This window comes from Phascolarctos cinereus, unplaced genomic scaffold, assembly GCF_003287225.1.
Source record: "Phascolarctos cinereus isolate Bilbo 61053 unplaced genomic scaffold, phaCin_HiC Scaffold_726;HRSCAF=1367, whole genome shotgun sequence".
In the NCBI taxonomy this organism is placed as follows: domain Eukaryota; kingdom Metazoa; phylum Chordata; class Mammalia; order Diprotodontia; family Phascolarctidae; genus Phascolarctos; species Phascolarctos cinereus.
Genome location: NW_027556098.1, coordinates 147910919 through 147934494, shown reverse-complemented (window position 1 = coordinate 147934494; position 23576 = coordinate 147910919). Strand labels below are relative to the sequence as shown.

General features: G+C 38.9%; 1 protein-coding gene across 2 annotated transcripts in view; it reads right to left on the bottom strand.

Moving 5' to 3' along the window:
• CCDC93 (CCC complex scaffolding subunit CCDC93) overlaps positions 1-23576 on the bottom strand; it is a 115945-nt gene that overhangs the window by 24789 nt on the left and 67580 nt on the right. For both annotated transcript variants that reach the window (XR_002321756.2, XM_020972918.2), the window contains exons 12-18: positions 16906-17022; positions 13048-13110; positions 9482-9555; positions 6871-6952; positions 6138-6209; positions 5337-5408; positions 2215-2323 (exon numbers count right to left, since the gene is read on the bottom strand). Coding sequence is in view for 1 of the 2 variants with exons in the window: in XM_020972918.2 (XP_020828577.1) it covers positions 2215-2323; positions 5337-5408; positions 6138-6209; positions 6871-6952; positions 9482-9555; positions 13048-13110; positions 16906-17022 (589 nt within the window). In the remaining variant the exon portion in view is untranslated. The remainder of the gene's footprint in view (positions 1-2214; positions 2324-5336; positions 5409-6137; positions 6210-6870; positions 6953-9481; positions 9556-13047; positions 13111-16905; positions 17023-23576) is intronic.

The window sequence follows — 23576 nt, the reverse complement described above, 5'->3', positions numbered from 1 at the left end:
CTGCCTCAGTTTCCTTAACTGTGAAATGGGGGATATCAGCACCTATATCACAAGGTTGTTTTGAGGACCAAACGAGATAATAATTATAAAGCACTTAGCACAGTGCCTGGCACATATCGGGTACTAAATAAATACTTATTCCCTTTCCCTTCCCTTTCCCTAATGCATTTATCATGGATCACTGTGTATGATATGAATTAGCAAGCCTTGGTAGTATGTGATTTTTATTTTGGGGGGAACGATGATTTGATCCCAAGGCATAACTGAATTAATTCAGTGATGGCCTATATTATAAAAGTGTCTTACTGTATGGCTAACCCTCCTTAACATGTTGTATTCTTCATAGACAAGAGGAATTGGGATTGTTGTTGTATAATCAGGCCAATTTATTCAACATCTGCTCTTCTTCATGCATGCAAAAAACTGGAAGATTCTGCTCAGAGTATGGTAGTCCTACAAAGAGCATCAGTCACCCTCAGTGCTATTAACAAATAAAGATAATCATCCCATGAGTATAGGACAACTGTATCATATCATGGTATAATATACAGAGTACGGGATCACCAAGGGTCAGAAAACTAGGTCTCATTCCAGATTTGGTTCTTCTACTCACTACATGAGTAATCTTGGAAAAGTCACTTAATCTCGTTGGAGTTTCAATACTATCACCTAGAAACTGGTGGTGGTGGTGAGAAGAGTAGTAACAACAACAACACTTACCCCAGCTAGCTCATGGTGTGAAATTTTCACCAGTAACTTTTTTTTTTAAGGCAGTTGGGGTTAAGTGACTTGCCCAGGGTCACACAGCTAGTAAGTGACAACTGTTTGGTCTGAGGCCAGATTTGAACTCAGGTCCTCCTGACTTCAGGGCCAGTGCTCTATCCACTGCACCACTTAGCTGCCCCCAGTAACTTATTTTAAATGATCTTCATATGAGGTTATCACATAAATGATTCACCCTTTCAGAACACTGATAGACCTTGAAGGAAAGAAGCTCTCCAGCTCTCCAACTCTCTGGAGTCAAATTTCTTGTTTTCTGCCTCTCTCCTCCTCCCCACCAAGATTAAGTGCCTGACTCAATACATCATTTGGTAAAACATGCCATAGCTTCTTCTAAAACTCTCAGGCTAACTCACAACAGACATGAACCAATGCAGAAAAGGGCATGAGACACAGTCAAAGTACTGGGCTAGTACAAGGCTTAAACAATTTTTTTGTAAAAGGCAATAGTGATCATTACTTAACAGATGATCAAAACAAGGTTCCTATGCCATAGCATTCCTCAATTATAATACTATGCAGGTATTTGGTACTAATGGGGCCCCAGAAATACTAAGGCATCTGTAGATAACACTAAATCTTTAGTCAGCTATTAGATTTCCTCTAATTCAATGCAAACTCCTCGAGGGCAAGGACTATTTCCTTTTCTCCTTTTGTGTCCCAGTGCCTAATGCAGTGCCTGGTATGTAGTAGGTGCTTAATGATTTCTTCAAGACTGATTAGTGCTTCCCCTGCCTCCTTATGTAGATATAGTCCAGCTGGAACCTGGGTTTAACTAAGTAGAACTAGTGTAGTTATGGCCAGGATCCAAATTTTGGAAACGGACTTTTCTAAATTTTTCTTGCAAATATTTATGAATATTCTTAGACAGGCCCCACCAAACTCTCCATAATGCCTCTATTCTGCATTCTCTCCTCCCATTTTAATTTGTACTAGAGAAGCAAGTTTCAAGTGTTTTTCAGTTTCACATAAGAGTGTGTATGTCTTCTTCTCCAATGAGACTATGAACCCTTTAAAGGGAGGGATCAAACCTTAGTTCTTATGGTCATTCCTCCTCCCCTCCTCACCAGACATGACACAGCAGCTTGGACAGAGCTCCATGTACTATAACAACAGGCTCGCTGTACATGTATGTTGGCTGGCTGTTCAAGATAAGGTCTGGTCCCAGAGCCCAACACCAAGAGCTCAATTAGAAGAAAAGAATCTGTCAATAGAGAATGCCAAGGCATTGTTATTTGGATTTATGGGCCACTCCACTGGGAGGTTACATGGAATGTGTGCAAAGTGAGCATGAATGTGATTAAATGAAATCCTTACTCATGGTGGCATTAAAAGAATTTGCTGTGATTCATGCACCATCATTTAAAAACATGATGAAGCCCTCCCTTCCATTATGCTGAGCCTTGGGAGTACATTCTTGGTCGATACACCTACCCTGACTGTAGAGTTCAATAAATCTCTTCTGATACTGTGTTAACTCAGCTCTGCTGGGTACTTCATCAATCTTGCGTTGCAAAATTGCTATTTCTCGGTTTCTTCGAGCCTAAAGGCAAGGGGAGGAAAAACACCATTTCGTAATTGGTCTTACATGACCTACCAAATGTCAGAACAAAGTACTGTGGAAGCCCTTTAAGGGTGCTCTCCTACCACACTTACAGATGATATGTTAAACCGTGCGCCCAGCAGACAAACCTAAACGTGGGCTCCTGCCTTCTGACATCAATCCAACAAGCCTCTTCTATTCCCACATGGGGATCTGGTTCAAGTTCAGTTTCAAAAGACTGGAGGAAGCTGTGGTGGTGTAGTTTCCTCAGGGAGGCCATAACAGAACAGACACATGCCTGCTTGGCATATTAGGCCTTGGTAATCAAATGAAGGATACCACAATAATGAGGGCAAGCAGATGGTGACTATAGAGAAAATATTAACGTCTATGTGAAGACTCACTTCACATTAATCATTCATGCACTGTATATTGCCAACCACACTGGTCACTTCTTGTTGTAGCTTGTTGGACATTCCATCTCCTAATACTGGGTCTTTGCACAGACTTCCTCCCATGCCTGGAATGAGCTCCCTTCTCACCTTTCCCTTTTGGAATCCCAAATTTCCTTCAAGGTCTGTTCATCTGTCAGCTCCTATGGGAATCCTCTTCTGATTACCCCGGTTGTTTGTACTCTATCCCTCTTCAAGTTATCAAGTATTTACTTGACTGTTACCTACCATATCCACTCCATGGAATGTAAACTCCTTTAGGGTAGAGACTATGTTTCATTATCTTTATGTTCCTATTGCTTAATATAGTGTCTTGCACATAGTGGCAGTTCAATAAAAATTGTTGGACTGAACAATATATGTAAGGGCTAAATGTGTGTCGGCTATTATGGTTTTATTTAGGTGCTCTCGAGGGCCAGAGGAGACAATACAAATTTCTTGGCCTGGTCTTTGGGATTCACAATGTACCTTTCCAGGTTTGTCTTCCTTTCATCAGCTTTCTGCTTCTAGCCAAATGTTTTCTTGCCTCTGCATGTTTGCTCATATCTTTTGCACTGCTTGAAATTCCCCTCCATCATCCTCTCTGTCTAAATTAATCTTATATATCCTTTAAAGCTCAGCTTAAGTCAGTCATTCAGCCAAAGTAGCATTTATTAAGTATCTACTATGGGCCGGGCACTGTGTGCTAAGTGCTTTACCACCTCATTCCAAATCCTCTTGCTCTTCTGGACTCACATAACCTTTAATGCCTACAGCAGTCACGCAGCACATAGTGGATACTTCTAGCATAATGTATACTCTCGTGTGTTGTCTCTTTATAGGGATGTCTCCCTTCCTCAATTATATCTTCAGGGAGGGAATCATGTGTTACTTTTTTTAATCTTTATTTTTGGCATCTCAATAGTAGCTAGCATAGTGAATGCTTCGAAGGAACTGGCATAAGTTACAATAGGGAGGCTTAAGTGAGACAAATATTTCTTAACCTTTTCAGAGTTACATGGATTTCTTTTGTTTTCTCAACTTACTCTCTGCCTCCCCTAAAATAAGTGCTATATGACATATAAGAAAGTCAGCACCGCCACATAAGTCAGCTCTAAAAATAGCACAAAATTGTCTCTGAAAGTGGCACAAAGGGACACGGTATGAGAGGGCATGGCTATCCTTCATGACATCAGCTTTACAAGGTTAGAAATATAACCCAAAGACCTCTAAAATCGCTTAAGTTATTACAGGTTTATCATCCATGAACTCATCTACGTCTCTCTTTAAACTATTTATATTTTCATCCTGTATTATATCTTGGAGTAATCAGTATGTGAGTACTTCCATTTATTTTTCCTAAAATTGTCACTTTTAAATTTCAAAGGGAGCTTTGGTTCTAATATCCCAAAATATGATGATGTCTCAATTCATTCAATGCACATTCTTCATTATTTTCTAAATTTTGATCACCTTTCCTCTTATTTCCAGGCTCAAGAGGCCTGCTTTTTATGTTTTAAATTAAAGTGCATTAAAGATAGTAAGTGATCCTTTTCAATGTCCAACCATGATTCCAGAAGGCCAATGTTATCCAGCTTTTGACAGAGATGTGAAAGACTCAACATAAGACACATATTTTTCAACACGGCCAATAAAGGTACTTGTTTTTCCTTCTTGTAGGTAGGGGAAGAGGGAAAGTGCCTGTTAATTTGGAAAAGAAATTCAAGTTATTGATTTTTGCAAGGGATGGGGAAGACAGTTTTGTGAGACTCTTTCACATGACTGGAAATGCTATAGAGCAGAGTTTTTTTAACCACAGGCCTGTGAATGTTTTTTGTTTTTAATATTTCCATAACTGTACTTCAATGTAATTAGTTTCCTTCGTAATCCTATGTATTTTAAGCACTTAAAAACATTAGTCTAAGAAGGGGTCCACAGACTTTATTGACCAGACTACCAAAGGGATCAATGACACAAGAGGATAAGATACCCTGCTCTAGAACAACTCGAGGCCCTTCATTGACACTTAATTCATTCTCTAATTCCATTTAGAATGTATTGCGGAGTGTGGTAGAACGTATTAATCCAGGCCTAATTTATGCCACACTGTTTTCCATTTTTTCCCAGTTTTGTTTTTTTTTTTAAATCAGACAGCAATTTTTCTCCAGACAATTGTATTTTCCACTTTATCAAACACTGGGCTGTTGAGTTCTATTGTTTCTGAATCTCCCTTGTCTGGTCTGTTCCACTGATTTATCTCTCTTCTTTAACCAACACCAGATGGTTTTGATAACTACTATTTGATGTCTCTGCAAGTTGTTTCTGTGTATGTGATTTTCTGCCCCTAAACCTAAATTCCCTACATTTCTTTTAAAAACATTAATAAAAAAATTAAGATATGGCATAAAATGTATGTCATAAAACTTAAAAAAAAATTTACATGCTTCATTCTGTGACTCCAGATATAAACTGTCAAGTTTAAAAACAGCAGTCTTGTCTACAGGAGTTATCCGATTCTTAAATAATGTGACTTTCTAATTCCAGCACAGGAAATCATATTTAGTCAATAGTTTTCTACTCACCAGCAACAGACGGATTTTCTGAAGCTTTTCTTTCTCGGTTTTATACTGTTGTTCTATAATTCTGGTGGGCTCCTAAAATGGAGAATCCAACAGTAATTTAGAGGAAAAGAATTTCTACTCAGAAAAAAATTTAGCATTTTAAAAAATGCATTACAACATTTGACAAATCGCTGCTTTGAGAAAAGATTAATAAACTTTAAGGTGGAAACAAAAGGTGGAAACATTAGCCCACAGACCTGAAATGGAAATAATAGGGTGTTTTGAGCTTTTAAGATTGAATAGGGTGGACTGGTAGTCATTTGTCACTAAGTCTGGGTTGGTTAACTCTCACTTAGAGTCTAGAACTAATGAGACTAAGGCAGATTCAAATCCTTCTTTGTTCTCTCACAAAAACAGTTTGCAGTCTCTAGGGAAACATGTTTGTAATGGCAGGGGGTGCTATCTTCTGTAGTATTAGAAGAAAATTCTAAAGGTGATGAAATAAGTAGCAGACAACAGATACTTCCATAACTTTCCCTTTCTCCTATTCTTTAAAGTTGGCTGTGATAACAAGAGGGATCTGGTGACTCCTGGGTAGTAGGTTTGAATTCTAAGACCCACTGTTGATTTTTTTTTTGTCAATAGAGAAGGCAGGGAAAGTAGGGTACAGAGACTATGGGAGACCTCAACACAACATGGGAGGAAAGAATTTTCAAAAACTTGACCGTAGAGCTGTTACACAAACTAGCCAAAAAAGTAGAGGTGTCTTGGTAACAGATAACAGAAAATCCAGAGTTTTGAATTCTAATTCAGATCCATTACCTTTTCATCTCCATCTTCTGATGCTTCAGCTTTTAAACTTTCAATATTCTGCTGCAGGCGTGCCATCTCTTCCTTTGAAAGCAACACAAGTATTTATGAACCATGGACAGCTATCACCTATGTGCAATTATGGAAATGACTTATTCAAAAGCCATATATACATGCTCCACTAATACTTTACCAGTAAAGGCATTAAAATACTTGGATGGGAGCAGTATAGGGAATGACACCACCCCTTCCCCCAATGCCCTCCTCAGCCACCTTTGAAAATCTTAGTTCTCCTTTAGTTCAGCTTGAATCCTCTCTTCTACATAGAAAGGCTTTCCAAATCAACCCATCCTGTTCAGGCATTGGCTGGACTAGATGTACTCTTGAGAGTTCTTTCAATTCGGAGAGTCTCTGTTTTTTGAATTCTTGTAGCAGTTATTAATTTGTACTACTCCCTTGGCACTTGGGACACAGGGCCTAATCCTGTTGTTACTTATGTATGTATCTTACTTCCCTTACTAGACTGTAAGTGCTTGTAGGATATATATGTTTGAGTTTGTTTTTCCACAACACCCATCACAGTGGCAGACACACAAGAAGCCTTTAATAAAAGCCTTCAATAAATGCTGACTGAATGAATGCACAAACACATGAATAAGTAAGTGGCTGCAACAGGGGGCAACGGGGGGAAGGTAAGTCATGAAATTTATTGGGGAGAAAGGGGAAGGACAGGCACAACACTTACTCTACAATGTGCTTTGAACTCTTGTTCCTGACTTTTCAGATTTTCATTCATAGCTACAAGTGCTCTCAAATTCTGCAGAATGCTGAAAAAGAAGATAGCAGAAGAACTAACACTGTTTCTTTCTGAAAAAGCCTAAAACCAGCTTCCTCAGATACAAAAGCTGTAGCTTTTATTTCACTCATTTCTCTGAAGAGTCCCTTGTACAAAGCTTTCTACAGTGATAACTGATTTTTATTTAGGTGAAAATCTAATTTACATCCCTATTTTCTGATAACTATAGCTTATCATATTGCATCCAAACATTGTGAATTCAAGAACTTAAATCATAAATACAAGGACATCAAGGAGTTTCAGTAGTGTGGGATATTTAATCATACCAGCTATTCAATTATATACAGAGTATAAAAAGGAATGAAAAATCTATCCTGAAGAGGAAATAGGTCTCCCTAAGATCATTAAAAATTCTGATTTGGAAATAAAAACGTCAACTCTCTGACAATATTTGTCCCAGAATATAAATGGATTAGTAGTAGGAGAACAGTATAATGGATCGGATTGGGAGTCAGATGACTTAGGCTCAAATCCTGACTCCAACTTGTGCTGCTTATGGCTACAGGCAAGTCATGTAACATCTCTGAGTCTCAATTTCCTTATCTGTAAAAACAGGTTAATAATACTTACGTTACAGGGTTGTTGTAAGGAAAGTGCAATTATAAACTGCAAAGTACAATTAAAAATGTGAGGTACAATTTTATTATTGTTACTACTCATATTGTTATGTGCCCACTGAATATTTCATCAAAGAAAAATATCCATTAAAATCCTGGGCTTTTTGTTTCTGGGACAGAATTTACATGTGCTTTTTATAAATTTTGTAATGTGGGTGTCATTGAAATGTAGAGAAAATTAACTGATACTTAACGTACTGAGTCATTTCAATAAATAACAAGAGATTGCAATAATAAGTGAAACATATGCATCATGAGAGACCCTCCCCTCATTTAAAACCAAATGTTGGAGCATCTCCTGCAAAAGGTAGATACGTGCCTTCTCGTTGCTGGGCTAATCTACACTTATAATTCTACCCTTCACATGCAAATATGATCCAACATTAGCTGGGTCACTGTGAGTTGCTTCTCCAGTAGCTTGCAATAGGTCTGGCAACCCCCTACTGACAGCCGTTAAGGGTAAAGGGGGATAATCAAGTCAGGTTGGTTTTCTCTTGATAAAAGACCATTGCAAGCTTATAGAGCAAAGAAGAGACTGATCTTAAAATACACAAAAAAAAATCAAAACAACAATGAATTTGTGAGTATAAAAACGTGTAACATTTCGGACTAACCTTCCTAAAAGAAGTCATGAAGGCACTTCAAAAGATCCATGATATTGTAGTATTCCCTCCACAGATGCAGGTAAGTCCTAATCCCTTTATACCTTGGTTCTTAGGGGTTCTTAACTTAAGGTTTATGAACTTTAAAACATATATGTATATATAAATATGTATATATTTTTAAAATTTGTATTTATATGCACATCTTGGTAACAGTTTCCCCTGTCATCCTATGTATTTTATTTTAAAACTATTTTTAACTTAAACTATTTAAAACTATTATCATGAGGAGGCGTCTGTAGGCATCACTAGGCTGCCAAGGGAGTCCATGACACAAAAAAGGTTAAGAAGCTCACTTTCTTAGTGAAGGAATATTCTTTGGCTGGTGACCAACCTCTGAACTTAGCCAGACTGGTCACTGGATGGCAGGGTGTCAGTAGCACCACAGGCAAAGTCCTTCCAAACTTGTAAAGACCTTGAAATTTATGTACTCCATTGGCACAGTCTTGGAGAATCCAGGGTCATATTGGAGGAAGACTTTAATGGACATGTTTCATCCAATTTAAAATAGCTTTAGCTCTTTAATTCTGAAGCAACTAGTGCCAAGTGTGATGATATCTGTACAGGGAACTCCCAGTTCCCTATTCCCATTGGTACGCAGGGGTGGGGAACCTGCAGCCATATGTGGCCTTCGAGGTCGTGGAGTGCAGCCTTTTGACTGAGCCCAAGTTTTACAGAACAAATCCTTTTACTAAGAGGATTTGTTCTGTGAAGTTTGGATTCTGTGAAAGGGCTGTACTTGAGGACCTAGAGGGCCACATGTGGCCTCAAGGCCAAAGACTCCCCACCCGTGATATAGGGAAACTTCCACTGACATCAATGAACATCTGCTCTGCAGCTCACAGTCTCCGAGGGCTGCCTGGGGAACTAAGAGGTCACACAGCCAGCATTCATCAGAAGTGGGACTCAACGCCAGGTCTTTCTGACTTCAAGGATGGCCTCCATCTCTGCCATGCTGTCTCTTAGAATTAGAATATATTAAAATTATCCCTGAGAAACTTCTGACATGGTTTTAGATAGGGAGGGGGAAAAATGTAGAAGGGACGCAGTCTGGGTCCATGAAACAGAATCAAGCTAATGGTCTCACATAAAATCAAAACCATAGCCTTAGTATTATTAGTACCATGCTCGAAATAACTAAGTGAACCAGCCACTGACAATCCTACAATTAGCTTGCAGGGAAACCTAAATGGATTCACAATCAAGCAAGGAGAAACTTGCCTTGGGTCAGCCTGGGATTCTATTTTCTCGAGGGCTGCCAATTCTTGGTCCAGTTTCTCACTGTAACTCTTTACCTGTGGGAGAGAATGGCCATGTCATTTTCATGGGATTGGGAGTGAGGGGACCCTGTCACATTCTCTTCTCACTTTAGCACTGTGGAACTAATAAAACTTGTGTCATCTTCAATGTGGGTGACAACAAATTCGGCCTTAGATACCATTTTGCAAAGTGACTTTGGAAATGCCAGGCAATAAAAGGTGGAAGGATGACAGAATAACACTGAAAATCCCAAACCAGACTGCTTCTAGCTCATTCTGCTAAGACTGAAAACTTGTAGCAATCATTTTACACAGAATAACTAATGGGTAGTAAACTAAATATAAAGGAGCACCTTCTCACTTCCCCAACTTATGTGGACAAAGTTATTATGAGACATAGTGAGGCACATAAAACGCCAGAATTAAGAATCAATGACTTTCTGAATTTGGGGTCATATTTGAATTCGAATTCTACCTCTAACATTTACTAGCTAGACATGGACGCTAGGTATTACTCCCTCAGGATCTTAGTTGTCTAATCTGTAAAATGGGGTTAATAATAATTGTACTGCCTACCTAGGAACCATATATTCAGAGCTAGAAGACATCTTAGAGGTCTCTAATCTGACAGCCTTATTTTACAGATGAGGAAGATGAAATTCTGAGAAGTGATGTGATTTAGCCAAGGTCATAGAGATAGGAAGTATTATAGTAATAATTTGAACCCTGGTGATTAGATTCCAAATCCAGCATTCTTTCCTCTGTATGTCCCAGGTTTACTGTAAAGAAAGTAACTAGTAAACTTCAGAAATATAAATTGTTATTTATTTTTAAGGATGATGCTTATAGTCTTCATAAAGGTGTACAAAAACCATTTTAGACAGTTGTCAAGTTGTCTGTTTGCTGCCCTCAAACACTGAGGCAGAGTTTCACCTTGTGTTTTTCTTTTTAAATATGGCTGAGGCATTCGCTGAAGCAAAACGAGTAATAGAATGAAGACTACTATTTTTCAGCCTGCAAGAGCCAGGTCTTCAGGTAACCACTCTCCTTAATTAGTGGAGGGTGAAAGAGGACAAGGGACAGGAAAATGCTCTTGGGAGGGGCAGTCTGGAAGTCAGAAGAGTCCAGAACTAGGAAGCAGATCTAGTATCTGGGGGCTAGGGAAGAGGCAGAGAGTGCAAATCTACCATGGACTAGAGTTTAGAGTAGCTTCATTTAGCATTTACTTTAGTTGAGAAGCCTGTACTCTGTAACTTTTCTTCTAAAGCATGAGCTCCTGGAGAGCAGGGAGTGTTTGTTGTCCTTTATAGCCCTAGCATTTAGCAGTGTGCCTGGCCCCTAGAAGGTGCTTAAAGAATGCTTGTTGACTGCACTGACTTCTAATTCCATTTATTTTATCTTAGTTTCTTTACAATATTTCTATTGTAGACTTCATTATTTAGGTCTGGGGCAAAGGGAAAGTAGAACAGGAGCATATATGCCAAGGGGCGTTGGTCACTGCCACCTCCTGTCACAGTGTGGTGGTGGTGATGGCCTGGAGCCATCTTGCCCACTATGAGAGAATGGTGGGAGGGACTGTAAGGACTCCTGAGAGCTACCATAGGCGGGACTGATGGCAAAGATCCATACTCTCCAGCTCTGGCGGTTTGGGGAATTCTTTCAAAGATTATATCTGTGTTCCAATGTCTTCAAATTGATCTGAGTACAATACATGGTCTCTTGGAATTCTGAATTCTCTCAGAAGCACATAAGAGACAAGACTACAAAGGCTTTCTAATCAAATACTGAGTGAAAATAACTCTCTGACTCAACAATGCATAGGCTAAAAAGTGTAAACCACCCTGAAATGAATGAGCCATTCATCTGACCCCTTTCTAAAACAGACACTGCTTCTTTGGGGGCCATTCTCAAATGCTGGCAGGGTTATCATTAAAACATTTTTGATAGAAAGCTTCCCAATCCAGAAATGACTTTTCTTTACTTTAGCTTTATCATTAAGCAGGTAATTTATTTTTTCTGTGGTTTAAGTTATAGATTTAGCTCCTGGACCCAAGATTCTAATCCCAAGGCCCAAGGGCTGAAAGATCCCAGAAAAGTAACGTCCCACACTTTCCAAGACAGGTTAATTTCAAAAGTCCCAGGAAGGGGGTTATTCCAATATCCCTTAATTATCTCCCTTAATTACAGGTTCTAATAATTTTCAACTCACAGTCAGCAAATATTCCCCTATGACCAACCTAAAACCTTTCTGCTGTAAATCAAAATAAATGTCCTTTCATTTGGTTCTCAGTCAATACGGAGAACAAGGGCTCACCACCAGTGAGTCTGAAAAATGTTGAAATCTCTCCACTCAAGCTCCTAGGTACAGGGGTGGGAAACCTGCGGTCTCGAGGCCACATGAGGTCACATGTGGCCTTGAGGCGGCAGGTTCCCCATCCCTGTAGGAGAACTAACCAAGTCTGGAAAATACCCACCAATGTTCTGAAAGGAGATTGCATGTAGAATTAAATGATCTCAATCAAAGACTAAGTTAACCTCAATCTGTTCATAGAATAGAAATACAGTTGAACATTTTAGTTCACATTTCTTCCAAAACTTCAGGGACAAGTTTCACTTGTTTATGGCACATGGAAGGAATGAAGGGGATCTGATGAGAACCACCAAGTATTATTTTGTCAAAGTAGAGCTATTCTTATAAGAAAATACATGCGCTATCAACTGATTTTTTCACCCCTTTTCTTCACCTTGGTGACATAATGAAGCAAAGTAGAGATCCATGGGATGCAAATTCTTGGTGGGAACCTTAGAATATTTGTAACCCAAAAGATCACTTAATCTAATATAAACTAATGTTACAGGTCACAGTGCACTATCCCACTTTTTAAAAAATCACTTCTTATCAATTTTTAAAAACCAATTAGAATATCTGCTGATTCTACTTGAGATATATATATATATATATATGTGTGTGTGTGTGTGTGTGTGTGTAAAGTCTGACATCTCCAAAAGTAAACAATTTTTTTCTCTTAATGAATTCATTGGCCAATAAACTTCTGAAGGTAAGGGTCTATGTTCTCTACTTCTCTTGGATATTCAGCCACGTATATATTATGAGGTTCCCCAGCCTAGGTGCCTACCCCTCCTCTATTCTGCCTCTCCAAACCCTACTATCCATCCTTCAAGGCTCAGCTGAAATATCACTTCTAGGATACCTCTCTAGCTTCTAGTGACCTCTCCCCACTGTGATTCACTAGAACACCCCTACTACTCCCAATATTTGTAATACAATTTCTTGTAGTTATTTAACTTTTCATAGGTAATTCATAGAAATCCATCCTATCTCTCTATCTAGATTATAAGCTCCTTGGGGGCGGGGACCACATCTACTATTCTGTAGTTCTCCTGCACCAGCTAACCCAGTGGGTATAAATTCATACTTACTGATGGATCAAAAGTCATTGATAGTCCCTTGTGCCAAACATGTGGCTAATAATTTTTTTCAAAAGCCAAGGAAGGAGAGAAACTTACTTCTGACAGTTTTGTCTTTGCTTCATCATATTTGGCTTGTAAGTCTGTGCACTTGGCCTGTAACTGTAAAGGATACAGAGGTTAAGAAAAGCAACAAAGTGGTTTGCATAGTGTTTTATGCTTTTCAAAGTACTATAATATCCTTATTACAAATGATTTTCACAATATCCTTTCTAGTAGGTAGGGCAGGATTCCATTATTGTACCCACTGGGCAGAAGACGGCACTGAGGCAGAGAGTTTTACATGACTTGCCCAAGGTCATGCAGAAAATTAGTAAAAGAGCTGAGATTCGGGCCCGGAGTCTGCTGACTCTCAAGGCAGTCAGGGCATTTCCCCATAATGTCATTATATCTCCCTATAAACAAATAGGAGGGAAAAAACCTTTAGAATCAGTTGAACTGGAATGAGGTCAGTAAGTGTGCCTGTAGGTGAATGCAGATAATTTTGAGCTAGTTTGGAAAGATATCCCAAAGGAGGCAGTGTTGGGGCTATTCTCTCAAGATTTATACTTACTTGAAAAATAAAATAACACAAAACTCAACCCCCATAGAATACTTTTTTTTTCAAACCTGCTTCTCTTTGCCACAACAACTGATAAATTCACAGAACACTGGCACTAAAAGGGATTTTAGGGACAGTCTAATCCGACCTTTTTTTTTTCCTTACAGATGAGAAAAATGAAACTTGACTTGACCAAAGACACACAGTGAGTTAGTGAAAATCTGAGACTAGACCCTAGATCTCATAATTCCAAAGTCAAGTGTTCTCCCCTAGGCACTGTGCTGCCTCAGAGAAGATGGTGGAGGAAATTTAATTTAACTGCTTTGGGAGTTAATTAATGCTTCTAAAGACAATCAAGACATGGTCACAAAGAGTTGGACACAATGGAAATGAATGAACAACAAACCATGAAATATAGTTCATAAGGTCATGGTTCTAGAGCTGGAAGGGACCTCACAGGTCACAATCCAACCACCTCATTTTACAGAAGGGCCCAAAAAGAGTAAATTTCCTAAGATCACTCAAGCTATAAAGTTCAGAGGAAGGATTTGAAGCCAAGTTGTTGGATTATAGAACCAGGGTTCTCTCCACTACACCACACTGTCTCTGAATTGATTAATCTGAACTGATCATGAAACTACAGTTTTAGTACATTTGGAAAAAATGTTCCTTGGTTAACTACTTACGACAGATGGGCTAGACCAGATGGTGAAAAATATGCAGAATTTCATTAAATCCAAGAAAAAGATAATTAATTCTGTTTAGTATTTTTTCAAGCTATGCAATCTTTTGACTTAACATTTTAAAGGGCCACCAGGACACCATCGCTACTTTCTTCATTAAAAGAATATGCTCTGAACAAAAGAAGCTCTTCATAAAATAATTTTAGGAAATGTGCAAAAATCCTTTAAAAGTTCATTCTCTAGACTCAGTTTCAGTAAAACTGATCTTCCTAAATTGCAGATCTGACTGTCACACTCTTCCCTCTATTCAATAAACTCCAGTGGTCCCTTTCCACTATCTCCAGAATAAACTATAAAATTCTGTTTGCCCTTTAAAACCCTTCAAGCACTAGCTAAGATGCCAACTTCTCTAGAGAGCCTTTCCCCATCACCTTAAGGATAGTCCCTTTTTCCAATTTGTCCTCTATATAGCTTGTTTGTACACAGATTTTTGCATGCCGTCTCCTCCATTAAACTATGAACTTCTTTAAAGTAGGGACTGTTTTTTTGCCTTTCTTCGTATCCACAGTGCTTATCACAGTGCCTAGAACATAGTAGGTGTTTAATACACATTAGTTGTGTACAGGATTATGGTTACAGCTCCCTGTTTATCTGCACCTGCTGCTTCATCACTTGCCAATGGAATCTGAGATAGGTAAAAATGGTAAAATGATATGGGTGATGTCTCTTGACACTCACACAAATTGGATTTAAGTAACGCTGAGTTGAAAAGTTATCAGCCTCACTCTCTCTTCCAGAGTTATCAGAGTCCAGTGGCAAGACACAGTCAAGATGACCGTTGATGGTCAAGGATACAGGAGATGACCTTGGCGTCTTTGATGTCTATACAAGCTCAATGCACCCTAAATGCAAGCTGCCTGCTTGGCTGTTGGAAAAAATTGTTCTCATCTACCCATTGCACTGGGGGAAGTCTTCACATGCTTGGGATAGACACCCCCCCATAACTCACTGATGAGTTTGAGGCTCCTCAGTTACCCTCAACCTGGTTTAGCCCATCTGTTGAAATGGTTTACTAGGTGTGGTAGCTGTGCATGTTACAGCTTCCTGGAGCCACAGGTGAGGGGTGGGTGAATCAAGTGGACATCAAAAGGAAAGCAGCCCTGAAAATGGCTTGGCAGCCCTCACACCTTAGATACTGGTCTCCTGGAACACCTGTATACCCCACCACTGGGCAGACTCCCACTATTGACTGGCAGCCAGGTTACGGTATAGTGGGAAGTGATGGATACTGAGGGTACAGAAGTAGGAGCCTAGCTACTCTGAAGAGATTATTGCCAAGGGTCTATCCTGGTTATGATTACATAGTCTATGTCACGGGTTTTAAACCTAGGGTCTACACTCATTTTAAAAGTGATGCAATATGCTGCAAAATAATTATTGCAATAATTAGTTTCCTTTGCAACATAATTATAGTTTGCACTGCAATATAATTAGTTTCCTTTGGAATCTCATGTATTTTATGCATTTAAAAACATTATTCCAAGAAGGGGTCCATGACACAAAATAGGTTAAAAAGCCCTAGTTTACATAATCACATGGAGATCTTCAAAAAACAAACAATTATTGCTAAACTAAATGGCAATACCCTAATGAAATATGGGATTTATCCCTCCTATAAAAATCTGGGGTTAAGACATACTACTACTTAAATAAAATCTCAGACCTCAAGATATGCAAATAACTTTGAAAGTCTGCTATATTTGACTTAAAAGCAAACATCCATATTTATTAAGAATTTCTGCAACGATTTTTGGAAGCTATCTTTCATAAGAGAATAGCCCAGTTGGTATTCAAAAAGAGTGTGAAAATTAATTCTGAAACCTGGTTTATCTAATCCTGCTTGTGTGTTAAGTATTTTTTGAATGAATCATTTGTGCACACATATTTATCCTTGACAGGATAACTGGTCAGTAACAGGAATGAGATCTTCTCCAAGCAGAGAGCTGACTCCCTCTCTAAACATATTACCAAATGGGAAATGACATACTAATAATCCTTTCATCTTAATCCGCTCCTTCTCCATAACATTCTTGAGGGAACTGTCACATTCCTTCCATTTGGAATATGGCAGTGAAAACCTCTTTAAACAGAAACTCTTAGCAGTCAAAGAGAAGTTTGAACAAAGAATAGCTGAGTTTGGACCAACTGCTGCAATTATGCCTTTTGAACATCGGGTGAGTAACACTGAGAAATGAGTTTGAAATATAAATGTGAGGGCATTTTGGTAAACATTAATTGTTACAGAAACAACTGATGTTTTTTTGTTTTTCAGAAAGGAATGTTCTCTTTTCCATGGTCCTCTACAAAAAGCTTTTTCATGAGACTATCAACTAAGACACATAATAAGCTTCGTCATACCCTTACATTTTCATTACCTTCCAATTACTAACTCCTCTGATGGGATCCTGTGTGCCACCTCCTAACTACAAGGTCCTCCTATCAATCTATTCCCATAACCCCCCTTCCAGCATCTTCTCTCTGACCTCCTCTCACTCTATTATCTTCCTACTTTCTTCTCTTTCGTTTTTGATGCTAGTAGACTCCTTGCCCCTTCTCCCACTTCTTCTAGGAAATGGTTTCATTTTAAGCAAATAAAATTGTAAAGAGACTAACCTCTTCTAGAAGTTTGGTTTTCTGTTGAATTTGCTTGTTCAAAGAAGCGACTTTTCGGCGATGTTGCTGGGTCACTCCTAATTTTTCTAGACTTGATTCTGCCAAAAGCTCTGACTGCTGTTGGTAAATGGGAGGAAAAAGACACAGCGGCTAAGACATTCTCCACAGTTCAGCTGTGCATTACACATTCCACTGTTATTAGTGGAGACAGAGAACTTCTGGGCCGTCAGTCTGAGCACAGGGAGAACAGCCATAGAAGTTCCCTTTGTAAAATTCAGATCAATCAATCAATAAGCATTTAACTACCTATATGCCAGGAACGGTGCTGGGTGACGGGAACCTGAAGATAAAAATAAACAGTATCTGCTTTCAAGGAAGCTTATCTTAATTTTTTGGGGGGAAGGAGAGGAGAGAATTAATATACAACATGTACAAATATATGTGTATATGATTATTCAATATAAAGTTAAATGCTCTAGAGACAGAACCACTAAACTCTTTCCATGAGGTACCTCAAAAGCCTCAGAAGAAAACACACAAATAAGGCATAGCAATGTTCAATTCTGGTAACAGTGATTCTGTGACTTGTCAAGTTCACTTGGTATAATCACATGTCTCATGAGTCCAGTCCATCCTTTCTCCCCCTAAAAACCACATATCTCAGTCACTTTTACCTGTCAATTAAATTTCACAGAAATGTATTTAAAATTGTGTAGGATAATGTTTTCTTAATAATTCCTTGTCACCATTTGGCTTCTACATGACAGAATAAATAAGTCAAAAATCGAACTGAAAGTATATATTGACACTCTTATTTAGCATACAAAATTTTGTCAAAATTAACCATTCAATCAACAAGCATTTATTAAGACCCAACTACCGGCTAGACACTGCTTGAGGTGATGGGGATACAAAGGCTAAAATGAAAAAGTCTCTGCTCTTAAGGAACTTACATTCTATCAGGAGACACATTTACACATATAAGTAGAACTGCCTAGTCAACAGCTTAAACTGGATGTCAATGAGACATCTAAAACTCAACATGGACAAAATGAACTCATTATCTTTCACCTGAAACCCTCCTATCTTCCAAGCTCCCTATTACTGTACAGGTTACCACTAGTCTCCCAGTGACCCAGGCTAGAAACTCCAGTGTCACCCTTGATTCCTCACTCTTTCTCACCCTCCCCCTACCATATCCAAATAAGTGGCGAAGTCCCAGCATTTTTAACCTTCTTATCATCTCTCAAAGATGCCCCCTTCTCTCCTCTGACCCTCCTGCCACTCTAGTGCAGGACCTTATCACTTCACACCTAGAATATTACAACAGCCTTCTGATTGGTCTCCCTGCCTAAAGTCTCTCCTCACTCCAGTCTATCGGCCATTCAGCTGTCAAATTAATCATCCTAAAAACACAAGTTTGATCTTTATTCAATAAACTCCAGTGGTTCCCTATGCCTCCAGAATCAAATATAAAATCTTCTGTTTGGTTCTGAAAGCTCTCTATAGGGGCAGCTAGGTGGCGCGGTAGATAGAGCTCCAGCCTTGGAGTCAGGAGGACCTGAGTTCAAATCTAGCCTCAGACACTTGACACTTACTAGCTGTGTGACCCTGGGCAAGTCACTTAACTCCAATTGCCTCACCAAAAAAAAAAAAAAGAAAAAAAAAGCTCTCTATGATCTGGCCCCTTCCTACATTTCTAGTCTTCTTATATCTTACACCTCTCTTCTCCCTCCAAGCACACTCCGATCCCATGACACCAGCCTCCTACTGTTCCTTGCAAACAGCTCTTTATCTCCCAACTCCATGTTCACCATTTACCTCCCATATCTGTAACTCTCATCATCTCCACTTTCTGGCTTCCTTCAAGTTCCAGCTAAAGTCCAACCTTCAGTAAGAAGGCTTTAAAGACTCTCTTTAATCTTAGGGTTTACAGATTATCTCCAATTTACCCACCATATATCCAGTTTATATAATAACTATTTGAATGTTATCTCCCCCCCCCATTCAACTCTAAACTCCTCAAGGGAAGGGACTGTCTTGCCTTTCTTTGCATCCCCAGTGTTTAGCACAGTGTCTGGTACGTGGAAGGTATTAAATAAATGCTAGCAGACTGATGAAATTTTAGAAGGAGGCATTAGCATTTGGAGAGATGGGGAAAGGCCTCATGAAGGAGGTGATGTTTGAGCTGAGCTTTGAAGGAAACTAGGAATTCTAAGAGACAGAGACACATATTTCAAGCATGAATAGAAAGTATATGCAAAGACAAAGAGATGAGAGATGGGATGTCTTGTATGAAGAATAAGAAAGCCAGTTTGACTGCACTTCAGAGTGCATGAAGGGTAGTAATGCATGAGGCTGGAAGGGCAGGCTGAGCCAGGTCATGAAGGGTTTTAACTGACAAATAGATGAGTTTGTATTTAGTCCTAGAGATAAGAGGAAGACTTGCTCCCTCTACCTCTCTTGCACTCACTGAGTACCAGTGTGACCCTCCTGATGACAGCTCCCCAGGCCACTCTTTCCAATACTGGTTGCACTTTCAATACACCCTAACTCATTGGTTGCGCTGCCAGAGTTGAACTACTCCTTGCTCCCCAATGCCATTTCCAGGCTCTTTGTCTACCACCATCACTCAGTAATCTTTTCTCCTTTGAGGTTCATTCAATCCTGTCCTGGTAGCTGTACATAGATTTCTAGGACACATCCTTGTTTCTTTTTTGGGGGTGGGGGGAGGCAATCAGGGTTAAGTGACTTGCCCAGGGTCACACAGCTAGTAAGTGTCAAGTGTCTGAGGCCTCATTTGAACTCAGGTCATCCTGATTTCAGGGCTGGTGTCCTGTGCCACAACTGTGCCACTTAGCTGCCCCCACACTGTTCTTTTCCTAAATGAGTTCAGCACTTGGCCCACAATTTTTCTCTCCTCTAGTGATCTCTTAATTGTCACATCTAATGGACTTTGCTCAATCTTCATCCTTCTTGACCTCTGCAAGCTGTTACATTGTTGATCACCTTTTCCTCCTTGATACTTTCTTCTCTTTAGGTTTTCAGGACACTACTCTCTCCTGGGTCTCCTCCCAACTATCTGGCCTCTCTTCAATCTCCTTTGCTAGATCTTCATCCAGTAAGTCATGCCTGCTAACAAGGAGTGTCCCCCAAGGCTATATACTAAGCTCTTTTCTCAAAATATACTATTTTCACTGGGTGATCTCATCAGCTCCCAAGGATCAAATTATCTCTATGCAGATGATTCCTTCCCAGATACTCCGTACTGTCTAGAGTTATTTTAAATGGGGTTTCTCTGATAATCTCTTCTAGCAGGGTTTTGTTTGTAATATATAGGAATGTTGCCGATCTATGCAGATTTACATTTTCAGATCTACTTGTGCCACTGCTTCTATCTTCTACATGTATCTTTGAAAAATCCAGGTGCACTGAAGCCTCCTATGCATCTAAGTCTGCTTAAATAGTTCTCTCAATCTTTCTCCCTTAGAATTGTCTTGTTGAGAGCATTATTACATCTTGATCTAATCTCAGTGACACCTATAAAGTTGAATTTATCTCTTTGCATTAAGACCTTTAGTTCAATTTGTTTATTACCAATATTTAGTGAATTTGTGTATAGACACTTTAGGCTATGAGTACTACTACTGTTTTTCTTAGATTATTTCTTTCTTTTCTTTTTTTCTTTTTTCTTTTTTTTGGTGAGGCAATTAGGGTTACACAGCTAGTGAGTGTTATGTGTCTGAGGCCAGATTTAAACTCAGGTCCTCCTAGCTGCCCCTTTCTTGGATTATATCATGTAAACCACTGAATATCTCCATTGCTAATCTTCATTCTACATTATGGCACAAGTATTAATCATTTTATGTAGTTACCTTTCTTTCTTCCCTCTCCCTTTTCATTTTAAAGTGTTCTTGGTAAGAAGCACACATCTCCAAGCAAATTTATGAGAAGAAGCATATAAAATGAAGAAAAGTAAAAGCACAAATAGTGAACAAAATAAGTATAATTAAAGACAAATTTAAAAGGCAACAAAACTCAGATTTTATTTAAAAGTTTACATTAACAGCACACAAATATTTGTTCCATTCTTATTAATAACAATGACAACGTCAGTGAAAACAATAGCTGCCATTTTTAGTGATTTACAATTGCTATGTACTTGATGTACACTGTCTCATCTGATAATCACAACCACCTGTAAAGTAGGTGATATAATTATTGCCATTTGAACAATGAAGAAATTGAGGGCTGACAGATTTGATTATAAATCACCCAAGGTTACATGACTATTAATCCAAGCATTCAGACTCCAAATTCAATTCTCTACGATACCACTGCTGCCCCCTCACACCAAAGATAGTTAATTCTACACCGGGAAAAACACTAATTCTAGTCTCAGCTCTGCCACTAGGGAGTTGTTAACCTTAAGCAAGTCACTTACCTTTCTAGGGTCTGGTTTCCTTATTTGTTTAAAAAAAAAAAAGAAAAAGAAAAGAAAAGGAAGAAAAAAAAGAAAGGGAAGGGAAGAGGAAGATCAGACCAGAAGGCCTGTCAGGACCTATCAAGTTTTAACATGCTTTACGTATCTATTAAACTAAAACTTCAGTAATGCAAAGAGAATTTTAAAAATTACAATATACTTTATGCTGCATGGTTTTGTTTTGTTTTTTTAAAACAGCTTTTCCTACAGAGAGATGATAGGATGAGAGAGGAAGCAAAGGTGCTGAGAGTGTTTTCACCATTTATTTTGGTCAACCAATTACTCATTATTTCTTGAATAATTTAGCAGCATCATTAGTAGATGATGAATTATCATGGCCTAATAACTCCAGAGGTGGGAAATAATCAGCAGGGCATGACTGCATAAAGCTGTCAGGAGCATTGTTTCTCTATCTCCTGGGATAATTCATGGTAAAGAAAACAGAAAAACAAACCATCTGGTATTCCACAAGTTTTATCCTTCAAACTTGGGACTCTGGGAAATGCCAGCTTATGCTTGCCTATCAACTCCTCTGGGGCAGCTGAAGTTGGCTCTGCATAACAACCGTTCATACAGCTTGTCAAAATATGGTTAATTCTGGACACAACAAAATATTCATAGAACACAGGGCTGGGAATGGAGGGAGGAAAAGTTAAGAGAGACTGACTCTGAAAATGAAAATAAAAATAAAATTGGGGAGGAAAAAGTCCCACGAGGCCTTCAAACCAATTGTCAACGATGTCAATTAAAATTCATCATTCATTATATCATCATCATTTTTGGCCATGTTCCTCTGCACCAAAATTTCTGATTCATTTGTTTTCAGTGGCCATATGTTGAATACTTTCTTTCCTCATAGTTTGTCCCAGCTTTTGCTTTTAACATCTGATTTATATTCACTGACTCCGATTTCCAAAGCCCTTAGAGTATACAGACTACACTGGACTCGACAAACAGAATTATATAAGCCTCATAACTCATGATTCATTAATACTTGGAACAGAGTTTCCAATTCATTGGGCTTACCCCTACACACAATATGTCCCTATATTTGAGTTTAGGATTTAGCCTTGGATTTATTGCTCTATTTGTGTTATTTGTTTGTCTAACTTTAGACTATGCTGAGTTTTGCCAGGCAGGGACAGTTGTTTCATTAGAATTATCTCCTTCTCTGATCCTTTCCATCCTGCCCTTCTTGCTCAATTTTCATTCATTTCAGTTCTAAGGGATACTATCACTACATCTCTAACTCTTAGCCTGCCCATTGGATCAGAAAGCAGTTCAGAGCAAAGTACCAAGAAAATACAAGCAGTGCTCTGCTCATCATAGCCTTTCCAACAAACTCACAATGGTCCAGGACTTTGATTTAACTCAAAGGCCCCCAGGCTACACCACCAGGTTTGGAAAGGAATTTTCTTTTATAACAAAGGGAGTCTCCTCCCCACCAGCAGCCATCTGGGTTTCAAAAGAGAGAAAGCCAGAGGCAAAATGCTTTCATTTGGGTCCCCCACCACCACCACCAAAAGAAAGCTGCCTTTTCACCCGAAGGATTCCTCAAAAGTACAGACACTGAGGAGGGACCAAATAGAAACACTCATCATTCAAATGTCACCCATGGGAAAGGAATCTAAGGAGAAATCTGGAAAGCCAGGAAATAATCTCCCCTTCCCATCCTCCCTATAAGGACTCCTTTTCTCTACCCTCATACAGCAGTCAAATAATATAAATTTATATTCATTTGGATGTTTAAAAGCATGGTAAAAATGTGACTTGTTTTTACTGTGTTCTAAGTCATTTTCATTTGTTTTTTCTAACTAGGCTGCCACCTCCTTGTAGTTGGGGCGCCTGTGTTTTTGAAGACAACAAACATTCATTGTACATTGTACTGAGCTAGGAACTGTAGTAGAAACACAATTTAGATGAGACTTCCTTTTTTGCCCTCATGAAACTTACAGTCTATGGAGAGGAGGGAGATGACAAGACATCAACATAGATGGCTACAACACACAATGTTATTATATGACAAATACATTAAAAAAGACAAAAACATTATATGAGTGCTCTGAAAACTTAAACTGCCTTAAAAACGTTAAGTGGTGTCAATATTATTAAAATAATTTATGGAGACACAGTCCCTAGCATCCCAAATACACAACCAAATTAACACTGACTCACCCAGGAAGAATAC